At 36.9% G+C, this 17,738-nt stretch overlaps 1 protein-coding gene and 1 long non-coding RNA gene across 2 annotated transcripts in view; one reads left to right on the forward strand and one right to left on the reverse strand.

Annotated features, from left to right (window-relative positions):
- VPS26C (VPS26 endosomal protein sorting factor C) overlaps positions 1-17,738 on the reverse strand; it is a 48,251-nt gene that overhangs the window by 10,821 nt on the left and 19,692 nt on the right. The window contains exons 4-6 of the mRNA XM_020995936.2: positions 13,494-13,574; positions 3,457-3,531; positions 286-436 (exon numbers count right to left, since the gene is read on the reverse strand). Coding sequence (XP_020851595.1) covers positions 286-436; positions 3,457-3,531; positions 13,494-13,574 — 307 coding nt within the window. The remainder of the gene's footprint in view (positions 1-285; positions 437-3,456; positions 3,532-13,493; positions 13,575-17,738) is intronic.
- Positions 9,771-16,705, forward strand: LOC110214848 (uncharacterized). Its single transcript, XR_002326377.2, has 4 exons — positions 9,771-10,477; positions 12,398-12,558; positions 13,273-13,342; positions 16,342-16,705. It is a non-coding gene; the product is annotated as an uncharacterized LOC110214848 (long non-coding RNA).

The raw sequence follows: 17,738 nt of genomic DNA on the forward strand, positions 1-17,738 counted from the left end.
TCATTCTTTGCTACTACAAAAAATGCTGCTATAAACATTTCGATGAACATAGGGCTATCTTTGTGGCATAAGCTTAGCAGAGGTATTTCTGCATCAAAGGGTATGGGCATTTCAGTCACTTTCTTAGCACAATTCCTAACTGTTTTCCTGAATGGTTGAACCAATTCAGAACTCCGCAAATAGTGCTATAGGGCTATCCTCTAACTTTTTACATACATGCCATATTAACCTTTAAATATAGAAGAGTAACAAGAAGCAGCACTCATTAAGAATGAAGTGACTTACCACAGGTTTCCACTCGTACCAACTGCAACTCTATGTTTTTAATGGCAGCTTCTGAGTACTCAACCACCAGCTCCCCTGTTAATGGCTGGGTAATAATACAGTTGGTTGAGTTGAGATGTCCTCTGATGAGAAATTTGGGGAGGGAAGCTCTCTAAGGGGAAAAAGAAAATAAGTTAAAAATGGAGAAAATATAATAAGAAACTCTTCATTTGATATAAGTGCCTTATCTTCTTTAAAAGGAACTTAAAGGTCTTCTGGCCGATGCGGCTGCTTCAACAACAGCAGAATACCCAGCTCCCACATAGCTTCTCCCCAAACCTACAATTTGCAACAGACAGAAACATCAAGGAATAAAGAGAAATTCCACTATAATACCCCACAACTGCACAAAAAAAAATTACCTAGAGTCTCACAAACAATAGAAAAAGGGGTTATTTGATGAAACCAATTGCCAATATTAACAAAAAAATTCTATAACCTCCCATTGTTACCAGAAATGGGGCAGAGACACATGTTGACTTAAAGACTCTTTGTCCAAAATAACACAATAACAATAATAGAGGAGGCCCCCACAGAAAACCTAAGAAATCAGAAAGCCCAGGGTAGGTACCATGGAAGGTCCAGATAATAGTGATCAGAGACATGCAGCAGTACTGGGACAACATAGACACCTAAAGTCTCCAAGATTCCTAACACTCTGTCCAAAGATGCCATAGAAGGCCTTCACAATACAGTATTCTAAACCTCAAAGATCTAAGAGGTCCTAACTCTGGGAGGACTTTTAGACTAAAAAGTCTAAGATCAGACTTAATGGAAGTCAACAACAACAACAACAAAAGATTAGAAAATGAAAATGTTGAAATAGAAGAAAATCTAAGATATCTCAAAAATACCTGACTTATAGAACAGGTTGAGAGATAATTTAAAAATTATCGTGCAAACCTTATTCTCTATTTCTGCATGCTCCATTATTCCCATTCCCCTAAATCCAACCCACCATCCCACTGACTTACTATTCTAGAGCTACCCAACTCTTCACTGTGCTCTCTAGAATGCCTGTTTCATCAGTAATAAACTTAATTAAATCAATTTTTTTCACATTTATTTATTTATTTTTAATTTATGGAATAAAACAAGCACTTCCAAAAACAATGGCTGCACATGAAACTGCAAATCTATCATGTACAACTTGCTATTCCTTTTAAACATATAAAAGTTATGATGTAAATTTTTTCCCCCTTTTTTTCTCTCTGTAGTTCCTCTCCCCCAGAAATGGCTACCATTAGACCATTATGAAACATATATATATATATATATATATATATATATATATGTAAAATTATTCTATACATTCTTCTACTTATCAGTTCTTTCTCTGGATGCAAATAGCATCTTTCTTCATATGTCCTTATAGTTTATTTGGATATTTATAATAATCAAAATGCATATTCGCTTAAAGTCATTCTTACTGTACACAATGTTCTCTTGGTCCTACTCATGTCGCTCTTCATTATTTCGTGCAAGTCTTTCCAGGTTTTTCTAAGATCACTGAGCTCATCATTTCTTATAGCTCAGTAGTATTCCATCACAATCATATACCACAACTTGTCCAGCCATTCCCCAACTGATGGGCATCTCTGCAATTTTCAGTTCTTTGCTATCACAAAGAGAGCTGCTATAAACATTTTAGAACATAGGTTTTTTTCCCTTCTTCCTTTATCATCCTTGCCTTTTTTTTCTTTTTAAAATTTATTTTATTTTCAATTCACGGAACAAAGCAAGCATTTTCATAACACAGCAAAATTAAAAAAGATGATTGTACATAAGCTGCAAATCTACCATGCACAACTTGCAATTCCTTCCAAATATACAACAAAATTGTCAAGCAAATTTATCTGGATGTAGACAGCGTCCCTCCTCCTATATCTTTTATTTTTAATTTGTATATTTATAACAGCAAAATGTAACAGATATCCATTCATTCATTATAATCAATATAAGCCACTGTACGGTCATGATGGAAATAAAGGTAGACTGAGGAAGCAAAGATCCGAGCATGATCAATTTATTAGCTAGGCTTTTTGTTGTTGTTTAATTGGCTTTCAGCTGTATCTAACTCTTTGTGACCCCTTCTGAGGTTTTCCTGGAAAAGATACTGCAGTGGTTTGCCATTTCCTTCTTCAGCTCATTTTACAGAACTAAGGTAAATAAGGTTAACTGACCTGCCTAGGGTCACACAGTATCTGAGTATCTGAGACTGGACTTGAATTCAGGTCCTCCTAATCCCATGACAGGCCCTCTAATCCACTGTGCCACCTAGTTGTGGACTGTTTTATGCTGCTTTAACTATGTTTTTGGTGCACTGTTGTTGTTCAGTAGTGACCCCTTTTGGAGTTTTCTTGGCAAAGATACTGGAGTGATTTGCCATTTGAACTCAGCACGGTGAATCTTCTGGGCCCAGTTATTCACTGTACCATCTAGCCACCCCATTAGCTAGGCTAGTAGTCACCAATAAACTGGGTCAATGAGTCCTCAGCAGTCAAAGACCCCTAGTGAGGGCTGTTCCAACAGGAAGACAGCAAAAACTTGAGTAACACAGGTGTGACTTCTTATGACTGGCTAGAAAGTTAAAACCTCTGACACCAGCTTGACATTATGTGATTTGGAACTCCTCTTCTGAAATCCCCTTAACCATAAACAAGCCACATGATTTGAAGAATTTGGGTGTGGCTACAACTACTCTGACTGAATCAGCTAGATATTTAGGTTAAGTAAGTTTCTCCAGAATGTGGGTGAGAGGTGAAATTACAAGGGAAGAGGCACAAGTAAAAAGTCAAGGGTAGAGACACGAGTCATGAGACAAAGGTGGAAGTACAAATCAGATACAAGTCACAAGAACAGAATTGTAACCCAAATGACTTGAGGTTACCTGAGTAAACTTGCAAGGGTAAGAAAAAGCAAGAGGGAATATTAGATCTAGTACGATCAAGTCTTAACAAAATAGTATTAAAAATCAATTTTCAACTTCATAGTTTGCAGTATCGAACAATTATTGAAACCACTGTTATAAAGAAATAGAATTAATTTTTTCTGACACCTTGATATTGGCACACAAAGGAAGACATTTCAGTTAGTCAAACTCATAGCAATGTATATTAAAAAACCACTCACTTCTTTAACATTCTGCAAGGTTTCAGGTGTGATTGTAAAATCCACAGGACTTGGAGTTGATTTGCCCTTCTGAGGCTAAAATTGGAAAGTAAAAGCAAATAATGTTAGTTTAAGACACAAAGAATTCTGTAAATAGCAGTCTTATTTCTATAAAAACAAGGTCCATAAATAATCTTAACATGATTGTGAAAGTATCTATTTTGAACTTATTCCTTAAAGTCACATATACACAAATCTAAACCTATTTTTTAAAAGAAATCTCACCTTTACAATTATATTCACAATGACTGTGCCCAAACTAGCAATCAGAGCTTCCAAATCTAAGTTTGTATATAAAACCCAAGTGCAGTGTATAATTATAATTAGAAGAAAAGTAGCTCAAGGAACTTTCATAGCCGTAGTTAGGAAATATATTCTTTGCCAAAAAGAAAAGGAATAGGGACAATTACAGAAGATAAAATAGACAATTTTGTTTACATGAAACAGAACAGTTTCTGAACAAATTAATTATTTTAAGTAAAGACTGGAAATAGTAGAATGGAAAAAAAAATTTGTATCAATTTCCTACATAAAGGTTTGTTGTCCAAGCTATGTAAATACACACATAGTTTTATTATTTAATATTTCTTATCTTATTAAATTGTTCATAATATGACTTGTCACATGGAGTAACTGGCTTCTATTTCATCTATTCTGAGGGAACTGAGGAGATTAGGACAGCACATGGTTAACTTATGAGAATTGAGAGAACCTCACTGACTCTATCTTGTGACTCAGTTCTGGAGCTAGCTCAGTTCCCTTTCTAATCAATTATGGGTCTTGTCCAAATTCAGTCTTGTGAGAAAACTTTATTCAACTGTGGAAATTGGGAGAAAACCTTATTGCACTGTTTAAACCTAGCCCCGCATGGCTGGGAAACTGGACCATCTCTCCCTGCTGTTTAGAGACCCTTGACCAAGGACCCAGGTTATGCTGACCAGAAACCCACTTGGATCCAAAGACGGATGTGAGGAGTTTTCTCACAATTGCTCCCATTAGGATATCCAGGTTCCTCCCTTACAACCATCACTCAGTAACCCCTTCTCTCCTTTGGGTTCACGCAATCCACTCAATCAAAATTCTGGTAGCTGTTTTCTACATACCTCCAGGACATTCCTCTTCCTTCCTCAAGGAGTTCAGGACATAGCACAAAATCTTTCTCTTCTCCTCAATTCCTGGCCTCGTACAGGGGACTTCCACATACATACTGATACTCCCTCAAACACCTTAATTCCCAATTTCTCAACCAACTCATTTCCCATGATCTTCTACTCTACTGCACTTCAGTCACAGACAAAGCTGGTCATATCCTGGATCCTGCCATCACTCACAACTACACCACCTCCATGCACAGAACTTTGAAATCCCGTTTGGTTGTTCAGTCATTCAGATGTGTCCAATTTCACAATCCCATAGACCATAATGCATGCCAGGCCCTTCTATCCTCTACTATCTACTGAACTCCGTCCAAACTCATGTTCACTGCTTCCATGACTCTATCTATCCATCTCATCCTCTGCCATCCCCTTCTTCTGCCTTCAGTCTTTCCCAGCATCAAATGAAGAGTCTGAATTAATTTCTTTAAGTACTGACTGACTTGATCTCCTTGCTGTCCAAGGAATTCTCAAGTCTACCATAAATACCCAAATTAACTACTAAGGAGATATGAAGGAAGACACTATCTGCATCCAGAGAAAGAAGTAATAAATAGCAATATGTATAGTGATTGTACATATATATATATATATATATATATATATATAATGGCAGGGTGGGGGGAAGAGAAAGAGGAAAAAAAAAGAAATTTACATGGTAATTTTATTATATATTTAATATGAATCACAAGCCGTACATAATAGATTTTCAGATTTTGACCAAGATGTCATCCTGAACTCCTCACTATCTCTCACCCTGATATATCAAATCTGTTGCCAATGTGTGTCAATTTCACCTTTGCAACATTTCTAGAATACACTCCCATCTCTCCTCTGATACTTCCACCACCATGGTGAAGACCCTCATCATCTCATGGTTGGACTATTCCAACAGTCTGCTACTGGATCAAGGGTCTTTCCCCCTTCAATCCATTTTTCATTCAGTCTAAAACAATTTTCCTAAAGTGCAGGTCCAATCATGACAGTTCCCCTCTCAATAAACTCTAATAGGCCCCTACATCTCCAGTAGCAAATACAAAACCATCTATTCGGCATTCAAAGCCTTTATAACTTAACCCCCTCCTATCTTTCCAGTCTTCTTACAGCTTACTCCCCACCACATACTCTTCAATCCGCTGACATTGACCTCCTTACAGTAAAACTTTGAGATGAGTGCTATTAATTATCCCAATTTTACAGATGAGGAAACTGATACAAATAGAGGGTAAGTGACTTGTCCAGGGTCACATGGCCAATTAGTGTCTGAAGATGGATTTGAACTCAGGTTTCCTGACTCCAGGCCTGGGTCTATCTACTGTGCTGCTCTGCAAACCTTAAAGCACTATATATCTATATATCTCTATCTATTTATACATAGAGATATAGATATATATGCTAGTTATTATTGTTAGTATCTGGACAGGCTGAATTGAGTTGAATTTAATAAGATAAAATTTAAAAGGGATAAATATAAAGTTTTACATTTGGGTTCAGTTTTGTATTTGGTTTAACTTTGTGAAGTAAAATCAGCTTCACATGTACTAGATGGGGGAGATATGGCTAGTTAGCAGTGTGAATGAGATATGAAATTTTAATGGATGGTAAGCTCAACTTGAGTTAATAGTGCAATATGCAGCCAAAAGCTAATACAATCTTAAAAAGGCATGTGGCATTAGGAAGAAGATGGCAGTTTTACCATACTCTGGCCTAATCAGACCACATAGGGGTTTATCTGTGTTTGGTTTTAGCTGCCACATCTTAGGAAGAACACTAAGAAGCTAGAGGCAACCAGACTGGTGAATGCATAACAATCATGTTAACATAAAGATCAGTTGAAGGAAATGGAAGCCTAGAGAAAAGAAGTTTTATTGTAGTACACAGGTAGGACATAAAAGTTATCTTCAAGTACTTAAAGGACAGTTACATGGAAGAAGGTTTAGACTTTGATATGCATGGTCATATTGGGCAAAACTAGGAACAAATGATTGGGAAATATGGAGGAAAAGATTTCAGCTTGACGTAAAAAGAAAAAAAGCCTCATAATACCCATATGTTCAGAATGCTTTTTTTTTTTAAAATAAGAGTTGGGAGAAGCGCTGACATACATGCTCCAGCAAAATCCTACAGTTCACAACAGACTTAAGAATGAGAAGTGTCAGCCTAAGATCAATACGAATGCCAGAAAAAGTAGCTGCAACACAGGGGAGTCTCCTGGTAAGACTGGAAACACCAAGTAGCCTGTAGTGCTCTGTGTCCAGAAACAGAAAAAAAGTGAACAGATCTTCCTGAAAAGAATCTCAGGGTGGGAGCAATAGGTCAATGGATAGCAAACAGCACACACAACACAGCAGCTCTCAGACCAAGCCACACCAAGCCAGGGGATCTATGGCATCTGATGCTCAGTGCTAAGAGGAAGAAAGTCCCTAAAGATACAGCCCTCTGGACCTCAAAGATCTAGGAGACACTAAATTTAGGAGTTGGAGGTCATCCTGGGAATCCAGGTGACCCACAGCAAGACCAAACAGGACCAAAGCACCTCACTCCAAACTTCAGCAGTAGGTATATCCTGGCCTTGGCACAAAGCTACAATTCAGGAACTAAAGATGCAGAGATGAGTTCTTTGATTTCAAAGAAAATACTAACCAGTATTAAAACTTATCACAAATTTAGAGATCTATAAAAAGGAAAGAATAACTAACAACGGCAAGCAGAGACTCAAAGGAAAAAATGGATTTTCAAGGACAACATGAATATATAGAAAAAATGAAGAGATTTTTAAAAATAAAATGTTATAGAAGAAAGAATTAGAAAAATAAATAATTTAGAAAAGAGAATAGGAAATCTTACCCTTGAAATGGAGTCCCTGAAAACTAGAATAGACCAAAGAGAAATTGGGGCACAATGAAACAACAAAAAATATTAGAACAAAATGAAAATATTGGGAAAAATGGAAGAAAATACAAGTTACATAAGTTATTCGGTGTCAAATACAAATGACCTGGAAAACAGGTCAAAGAGACATAATTTAAGAATCAATGCACACCCTAAAAACTTTGATTTTTAAAGTTTTAAAAAGCTAAAACACTACGTGTCAAGAAATCATCAATGAAATCTGCCTAGAACCAGAAAACAAAGTGAAGACAGACTCTATTAATCATCTCCTGAAAGAAACTCCAAAAGGAAAAGTTCTGGGAATATCAGAAAGAAAATCCTTAGCTCCCACTTCAAAGAAAAAAATACTCTAGGCACTCAGAAAGAAACACTTCATGTAACAACAAACAGGATTACACAACACCTAGCAGGCTTCTTTTATTAATAAAGATCTTAGAATACATGTTTCCAAAAGGATACCAGAATAATTTAGTCTGAGAAACAGATTATAATTCTATAAGGGGGAAAAAGTGGACTTTTATTGGTATAGAGAACTTTCAAGAATTTCTGGTGTAAAGAACAGAGCTAAGCGGACCTCTAAAATACAAATACTGCAGAGAAACCTAGAAAAGGTAAAATTATTTGAGCAACTGGAAGGGGTTATATGATGGTGTAGAACTAACATTCTGATAGAAGGAGGGAAAAAACAAATGTCCTTTCAGAACCACAATGACTTCAAAGGGTATTATTGAGGGAGTCAAATAAGAAAAATAGAGGTCCTGATGTTTGACTGTTCCTGTTTGGGCAGGAGGGGGTTTAAAGAGGGAAAAGAAAAGGTTGGGTAAAAAGGGGAATATACTAGTGTAGAAAAAAAAGAAAAGAGGGTAATTTGCTGTTTTTTATACTTGGAGTAAGTTGAGCAGGCATTAGATAAACCTCTACAGAGGATGAGATAGAGAAAACAGGCATTAGATAAACCTCATTCTTACCAAAACCAGGTAAGATTCCCCCCACCCCCACAAAATCTCATGTGGAAATACATCAAATGGAACAGCAAAACAAGAGATCATGTTGGAAGGATGGATGATCCCGTAAGAGAATAGTCACAAGCAAAATAAACTTCCTGATCCTGAAGGGAGAACAGAGAAGGGGACAGGAGGGTGAGGGAAGAGAAAGAACTAAGAGTGCTTTAGATTGGTTCTTGAACAACAGGGGAATGAGCGAACAAATTGTGATATATACATGTAAGGGATTATTATTGTGCCATAAGAAATGATTAAAGACTATTTCAGAGAATCCTAGTTAGCATGAACTGATGCAGAGTGAAGTGGGCAGAACCAGGAGAATAATTTATGCAAGGAGAACACTGCAGACACAAAAAGATTTAAGAACTCTGATGAAAGCATTAACCAATCATGTTTCCTGGAGGATCTATGATAAAAGGCAAGTTACCCACTTCCTGAGAGAGAGGGGATATTCACACCAGGTGTAGAAAGAGGCATACGATTTAGGACATTATGGCCGCTGCGTGAATCTGTTTTGCTTGATGATGCTTATTTGTTATAAGGAGTTTTTCCTCCCCTTTCTTTCTCTTAGTTAATAATAAGAGGGGTAGGGTCACAGGGAAAGGGATGTTGTCAATAGTGATTTCCCTCAAAAGAGAGACATTGCAATGTATCTTCAAATACCCAGAAGAGAGGAAGTTCAAAAGTAAACAGGATAGTTTTGAAAGCAACATGTGGAATTTGCTGTTTGTTTTTTAAAGCAAAAGTTTTTAAATGAAAATTCACGGTTTTATATGGAATCCACATTTTCTCTTCTGCTTTGTGTATGCAAATGCATTTTTTTTTGGTGTTTAAGTTCACAGGAAAGAAATGGAAAGTTAAAAAGAGGGCAAGTGAAGAAAAGAAAGTTCTGAAAGAAAAACAGTTTTGAAATTATGTACAGAATTTATCCTATGCTTTTTAAATTTTGAAATTATGTGTAGAACTTATAATGTGCTTTTTAAAAAAGCAAGCTGGTATGACATAGATTCATAGCTTCACATAAAATCTGTCCTGTGTATAGAAATTTATTTTTTGGTGTTTAAGTTTAGATTAAAAATAAAATTTTAAATTAAAAAATGACCATAGGAGAACAGGAGGAAGTAGACAAGGTGTTTTGAAAGTAACATGTGGATATTTATAATGGGTTTTATTTTTTTTTCTTTGTCAATGAATAGGGGAGAGGGAAGTAGATGGGACAGAATTCTTAAGTGAAAATTTAGTGAAAATTTTAAAGTATTACATATTTTTTAAAAAGTCTAGTTGTGAAATGGAGATTCAAAGTTTCATTAAAAAATCATTTTTGTGTTCTGATGTGTATACAGAAAGGCTCCTTTTTTGTGTTAAAGTTCAGAATTTAAAAATTAAACTAAAAAAAACCTCTAGTACTCAGAGAATAAAAAAAAATTAGGAATCAATAAACAAGGTGGGCATCAAATACCATTTTTGACAAAAGAAACTGACTTATGATCTCTGACTTGTGACCAACTCTGCTGTATTACTAAATTTCAGAAAAGCCCCAGCCATGCTTCATTTCATCCCCTCCTCTCTGACAACCTCATAATCCTCCACCTCTTCGTTGACAAACTCCTTATCTCTGAGGACATATTCTCTCTTCAACCTCCCATTTTGGAACCATGAACTGCAGCTCTCCCTAAAATTTTGACTAGGGGGTAAAGTGTATTAGGAATGATTTCCTAACCCCTCCTTCACTTGCCCCAGGCAGGTTAGGCTTGTGTTCTATTAGGCTGCACAGCTTGAGTTAGAGCAAGGACATTAGGTATGAGTATTTACAGGAAATGGTTACTCAGGAAGCTCTACCCACTGGTTAAAAGCTTTTCAAGCTCTTCTAAAGCAGACGTGTCAAATTTATGGCCCCCCAAACTCTTCAATGAACCTGCACCAGATTAAAAGGTAATTGGGAAATGTTTTTTAAAAATTAGTAAAAATACAATAGAATATAGATGATGTTAAGTTTATGGTTTTCTAAGTCTATATGCAACCCACAAGTATCTGTTTCTATTTGAGCTTGACACCACTAGTTTAGAGGACTTTCCACTATTTACGGGCAGTGAGGCAGCACAGTAGATAGAGGGCTGGGCTTGGAGTCAGGAAGATTCATCTTTCTGAATTTAAATCTGGACTCAGACATGTACTAGCTATGTGACCCTGAGCAAGTCACTTAACCCTGTTTGCCTCTGTTTCCTCATCTTTAAAATGAGCCGGAGAAGGATTGACAAAGCACTCCAGTATCTTTGTCAAGAAAACTCCAAATGGAGTCATGAAGAGTTGACCACAAGTAAAACAGTCTTAACAACACAACAAACTACTACTTAACTGATTTTAGGGCTGTTATCCCTCAATCCTGACTTCAGGTGTTCAAGAAACTTGACATAGCACTGAAAAAGGAAGAGATAAACTAAAACAGAAACATAACAAAAATAAAACAATTTTAACATTTCCCTGAAAGTGTGACTGAATCTGGGAGAGTCCTAGGAATGACCTAGTCCTGGGACTAAATGATCAAGTCCATGTGGTAAGTGCTGCCAAATTTTTACAATTCACAGGGTCTCTCAATTAAAAAAAGGTGATTCTTTAGTAGGAACATCATGGTTACAGTAAAGATGATGAAATTTCCTGCACAATCACAAATCAGGAAAAAATATGATCTCATAACATTCCCAGGGTGGAGAGAAAAGAAATACAAAATTTTTGCTTTAGAAGAGTACTCTGAGGGCCTATCCCCTTTCTTCTGTGGAGGTTCACTAAGGGTGAAGATAGGAAAAAGAAGAAAGAGTGGCTGGTGCAAGGGAGCTGGCCTGGAAGGGAACTAAGGAGTCAAAGGAGTGGAAGTCACAGAGAGGATAAAGAACAAGATTTAGTAAGAGAAGGTAGAGAGAAAGGTGAAAAGCCAATAGAACAGGGTCAGATAAGGGGGTCTGGGAATGGTAAGAGCAAAGGTACGACCATCTTTGTGTGTAGCGCAAGTAGAATGGAGGTTACCAAGAGAATATAGAAAAACAAGTGGTGGCAGCTCAGGAAAGAACCTTGGGTTAACACCTATAATCAGGGTACATGACATAGTTGATGCTCTAGCAAAAGAAAGCAAGAAGTTAGTGTCTACTGGATGACTCTTTTAGGTACTTCACTCACTCCTATTTGAGGGTTTTTTTTTAACCTTCCTTCACTAAAGTGGCTTTCATTAAACTAACAAGATGATTCCAGATGCTATTCTAGAATAACATACTATCTCTATGAAAAAACTGTTTTTCTTTGCAACAATGTTTCATCATGCTACATGTATAATTTGCCATTTATATACTAATAGTATTTAGAGGAAATGGATTTTTCACATGACCTAAAAATGTCAACTTTTCAGTGGTTTTGCTTCTTGCCATGGTGTCCTCAAGCTGCCTCATATGAGGCATGCAGATTCAAACTCAATAGTAACTTTCCTCAGGAATCTAACTCCTTGAACCACAGTTTTGTTGCATAAAATCTGGGCAACAGGGGGCAGCTAGGTGGTGCAGCAGATAGAGCACTGGCCCTGGAGTCAGGAGGACCTGAGTTCAAATGCGGCCTCAGACACTTGACACTTACTATCTGTTGTAACCCTGGGCAAGTCACTTAACCCCACTGCCTAACCAAAAAAAAAAACTGGACAAGGAGAAGGAAAGTCTGGCAAGAATTGAATTTGAAGTTTGTGAATCTGGCTGCAAATGAGGAATTTATTACCCCCATGCAAAACTGAAAAGTGGTTGCAGTTCACCTTTATTTTCATCCACTTTTTTCCAGCCTATTCTTTCCTCCCACACATCCTCCTCTTCCTTACAGGCAGCACCTATCAAATACTTCAAGGCATGTTTCCATGTAAATACAGAACTTGAGAAGACTGAAAAATCTTTAAGACACCCCTTCTCCAAAATGACTGCTGAGTGCCCCTCAAAAACATATTACATGAGTGGCTGCCAATCGATAAGGCCCTATCACCTACGGTGAGAGAGATGCTGTACTGGTATTTTTTTATTTCTTTTATAATGTGAGAAAAATCAAGCTATACTAAAAAGTGTTGTAACTTTAGAATCCAAAAGAAGACCTAGGAGAGAGAAATTAGACATAAACTTAGAATAAATGAAATCTAGTGTTGTATAAACAACTTCTCCTGATTTCCTTTCTTATTAGTTCTAGTTTTGAGGAGTGTCTGAGTTGAATCTGATAGTACAGCAATCCGTGCTAACACTCCCTAATATCAAGGACAGCCCCCAAATGGTCTACAAGCTAGTCTAGGCAAAAGATAAGCTTCTTAAGGACAGGGCCTTTTTTTGTACTGTATGTAACCTGAATATCCAGCATGGCAACCTGCACAAATAGGTACTTAAAAGTGGTGGTGGAATTGACTGATCTAACCTAAATTCATTCTAGAATCAATGCAAGAGGGATGAGGGTCATATCAGTCTCTGAGTGTCTCAGCTTGGCATACACAAAGTAGATTATAGAGGCATCTTTCATTACTATAAAACATGACATGTAGCCCTTCTACCCCAGTAAGATATAAGCTCCTTGGGGACAGTATTTTTATTCCTTTCTCTTTATATATTTAGCACTTCCATCAAAAAGTCCTAACTCTAATGTCTTACTGTAGGGTAAAGGCAGAAGTATCCAAATGTCCCCATGCCTTAAATACTTAAGTACTTGTGTCTTAAATACAGGGGATAGGGACCACCCGTATGAATTCATCAGAACAAGGAACTAATGAATGAGGAAATTCTAACAATGCAGGTCAGTATCTTTTCTGGTCTTTCTTTATTCACAATACCATGATGCTTTTCATAGAGTAAACACTTTAAAAAGCATTGAACGGAATGACTATAATAAGAAAGTTTCTATCTTCAAATATTAAAATGGAGACACTACCCAGATCGTATCTTACAGTAGAATGAATGATGAATTCACATATCTTTGTCAAGTCCTTGGCCAACAAAGAGCGTCTCAGGTCACACCGGAGGGTATACTGTAGGAAACAAAATTGGAAGAAAAATGTTGCTTCAATGAAATTTATTTTCAATTTCACTATGCCTGTTTAAGGCAATTTTTATTTGAAATTTTATACAAATTTCTATAAGCCTGTTTTTTCCTTAATAGTTTTACAACTACTAACAAAATAATGTAAACACATTTAATAGAATCCCAATCAATGATTTATTATTTGTTTAGCCCATGTTCTTTTTACCTTCTTTGCCATTTTGTTTTAATATATCAGAAGTCAATTTAGATATTTTTCTGCTAATTCAGCTCTCTTCACGTTATTTGATAAAAAAGCCTTCTATATTTCTTCATATTCGTCATGTTTATTATTTTCAAAAGAATTATATCTCATTAAACTTCGTGGTACTGTGTAAAGGGTGTTGGATTTGGAATCAAAGGACCTGGGTTTAAATCTCAGCTCTGTCACTTACTACCTACGTCACCTTGGGAAAGTGAAAAGCATTCTCCAAGGGGGAGATGGAGAAGTCTAGAGTCAGGAGAAAAGCTAGAATAGTGAAGAAACAGATATAGCTGAGCCGGGCCCTCCCTTCAAATGGAGGCTCCAGGAGGAACTCACAATTAGAAGATGGGACCTGAGGAGTAAAGGGATCTTCCTGGGTGAGAAGGCTGCGGGAGGAGGATGGAAAGCGCAGAGAGATGGACTTAGATGACTTGTAAGGTTCCTCCTACCTCTAAATCTATAATCATGACATACGCCACCTTCTGTTTAGACATTTTCCTCCCGTTAGACTGCTGTTTCCAGTTTTTTACTATTACTGTCATAAGCAGCTGTAAACACTTTGACAGTTTTCAGCTGGTATTTTTTTGATGATCCTCTTAAGATGCATTCCCCAAAGAGGAACACTAACTGGGTCAAAGGGCATCATCATTTTCATTAACTTATCAGATAATGCCAGATTATTTTCTAAAAATATCTCACAAATTCGTAGAAGCACCCACAAATTTTGTTATTTTTGCCATTTGGCAGTGTGGTAGCAGCTTAGTTTTGTCCTGATGCCCATTTCTTTGGATATTAAAGAGGTTTAACTTTGGGGAAAGGAGTGATTATTTATAATTCAAGATAAACATCAAATATGACAACATGAAATTGATTCCAGTTAATAAATTACATAAAAGTCAAGGAGAACAAGTTTCCACACTGGCTGCGTCCAAAAATAACACATGTCTCATTCTGCACTCTATCCTTTACTCCTCCATCAAGAGATGAGTAGTACATTTCATCATCTGTCCTCAGGAATGACAGTTGGTCACTATGCTGCAGAATTCCTAATTCTTTCAATGTTTACTCTACCATATGGTTGTCAATGTTAACTGTTCTCCTGATTCTGTTCACTTCCCTCTATATCTGCTTCAGAGAAGAAGCCATCACTTTCATTATTTCGCATAGCACAATAGTATGCCATCACATTTAGATGATATAACTTGTTTGGCCATTCCACTGTAGATAGGTACCCTCTCAAACTCCTATTCTTTACCACTTCGAAAAGAACTAAAACTATTTTTCTACATCTGTAGAGTTTGTTTTGCTTAGGACTAAACCCTCCCTTAATCTATCCTTCCTCTAATTCTCCTTTTCCCTATTTTCCTATTGAGTGAAATGTATTTCTGTACCCAACTGAATGTGTATATATTCTTCTCTCCTTTCACTAGTTCAGATGACAATAGATGTCTTTTTGAGCATTCTGATGATGTGAAATAACTTTCCCTAAACTTTCTTTCCTTTTCTCACTCCTCCCCCCAAGTGTATTCCTCATTTCCTCTTTTTCCATTCTTCTTATGATCAAGACATAAAGAAAACCACTTCTGGTGTTCTCCAGGTAGACTAACTCTATGACCTTTGATGATGATGGGTTTCAGTAGGGATATGTGTATCAGTCCTCCCATATTTGAATTTTAGAGAGTTTATAAACAGTAACTTAAATAGCTGAAATAGTTCAATAAGCAGCTTATCTGTGTTTGCTTTTTTATGTCTCTCAACTCCTGTGTCTGAATTTCAGAGTTTCTACACAGCTATGGTCTTTTCATCGGGAATAATTAGAATTCCCCTATCTCATTTTTCCCCTGTAGCATTCAGTTTTGCTGAGTAGGTCTCTGTTACTTTATTGCTGTGGCTGGTAAACATGTATTTGATTTGATTCTTTAGTTCTGACTGTCATTTATCAATACTTGAATTCTTCCATTCTGGCTACTTGCAGTAATTTTACTTTGAGCTGGAAGCTCTTGACTTAGACAATGATGCTCCTGGGAGTTTTCATTTTGGGGTTTTGTTCAGGAGGTAATGGTAGATTTTTTTCTAATTCCAATTTGCCCTATGGTTCTAAGAGATCTGGGAAGTATTCTTTTTTTTTTAATATAAATTTATTTATTTTTAGCTTTCAACATTCACTCCCACAAGTTTTTGAATTCCAAATTTATACCCCATCTCCCCCCTCCTCCCACCCCAAGATGGCATGCATTCTGAATATCCCTTCTCCTTCTCTTATCCCCTTCCCTTTCTATTTTCCTGTAGGGCAGGATAGACTTCTGTACCCCATTTCCTGTATTTCTTATTTCTCTGGGAAGTATTCTTTTAAAGATTTCTTGAAACATAATGGTGAGGCTCTGTTTCTGGTCGTTTTTTTATCCTCAATCTGCTTTCTAGGTCAGTTGTTTTAGCTATGAGATATCTCAACATTTTCTTCAATTTTTTCAGTATTTTTGACCTTGTTTTAATATTTATGTCTCATGCTTAGCTATTCTCAGCAATACAATGATCCAAGACAATTCCAAAGGACTCATGACGAAAAATGCTATCCACATCCAAAGAAAGAAGTGATGGAGTCTGAATGCAGATCAAAGTATAATATTTTTCACTTTATTTTTTTCATGGGTTTTTTTTCCCCTTTTGGTCTGTTTCTTCTTTCACTACATGACAAACATGGAAATATGTTTTACATGATTACACATATATAACCTATACCAAATTGCTTATTGTCTTAGGGAGGGGGGAGGTGAGGGAGAAAGGAAGAAAATTTGGAATCCAAAATTTTTTAAAATGAATGTTAAAAAGTCTTTACACGTAACTGGGAGGAAAAATAAAATGTATATTTTTAAAAATTACGTCTCAGGGAATCATTGGCTTCTATTTGATCCAACTGTAATGTTCAGGGACTTAATCGCTTGGGCAAAGTTTTTTATCTCTTGTGCCAAACTGCTAATTCCTTTTCCAATTATTTTTTCCATATCTCTCATTTCTTTTCCTTTTTTTTCCTCAAGCATTTTCATTGCATTTTTCAAAACATTTTTAGATTTTTTTTTAAACTCTTGCTTCATTTCTCATCGGAATTTTTCAATTTGTGCTCAAGCCGTGTTGTTGTCTGAGACGCTGCTTGTAGATGTTTGGGAGTCATTCTCTTCTGGGTTTGTGTTTTGAGCTTCTCTGCTACTATAATAGTTCTTTCTTTTTTTGTTTCTCTGTTTATTTATTCTTTTTTTTTTTTTTTGAAACTGGGTCTCCCTGTCTAGCTTGTTTTTTTTTTGGTTGGTTGGTTGGTTTTTGGTGAAGCAATTGGGGTTGAGTACCTTACCCAGGGTCATAGAGCTAGTGTCAAGTATCTGAAGGGATTTGAACTCAGGTCCTCCTGACCCCAGAGCCAGTGCTATATCGACTGTGCCACCTACCTGCCTGTTTGCTTAGTCTTTCAGCCTGCTTTCTGACTTGGAATTTGATGTTGGGGTTAGGCTCTACAGCACTTCTGAAGGGAAGGTCTGGACTGGTCCTGCTGTTGCTTTCTTTGTAGTGTGTTACTCTAGGCTCTCAGAAGGGCTCAGGCCCTTCAAGCTTTCCGATCACAGAGCATTTTTTGTATTCCCAAAGTGCTCTGATCCAGGGCAAAGTATGATTGAACTCCTTGGTCTAAAAACGCTTTGTAAGTTCCTGATATTGGTTTGGATCTGAGTAATAGCAAAATGCTGCTGGACTCAGGCCCTATCAGCTAGCTGGGATGCTCTGAGTGTTCGGAGCGATAGAAGTGTAGATTCCCCTTTGATGTGAGATTTCTGCACTACTTATTTATTCCTCAACAGGCTTCAAATGAGGCTAGAGGTTGGAAGTGAGACACTGCTCTGCTCCTAGAGGGCAAGGCAGGAG

The sequence above is a fragment of the Phascolarctos cinereus genome, unplaced genomic scaffold (assembly GCF_003287225.1).
Source record: "Phascolarctos cinereus isolate Bilbo 61053 unplaced genomic scaffold, phaCin_HiC Scaffold_726;HRSCAF=1367, whole genome shotgun sequence".
NCBI lineage: Eukaryota > Metazoa > Chordata > Mammalia > Diprotodontia > Phascolarctidae > Phascolarctos > Phascolarctos cinereus.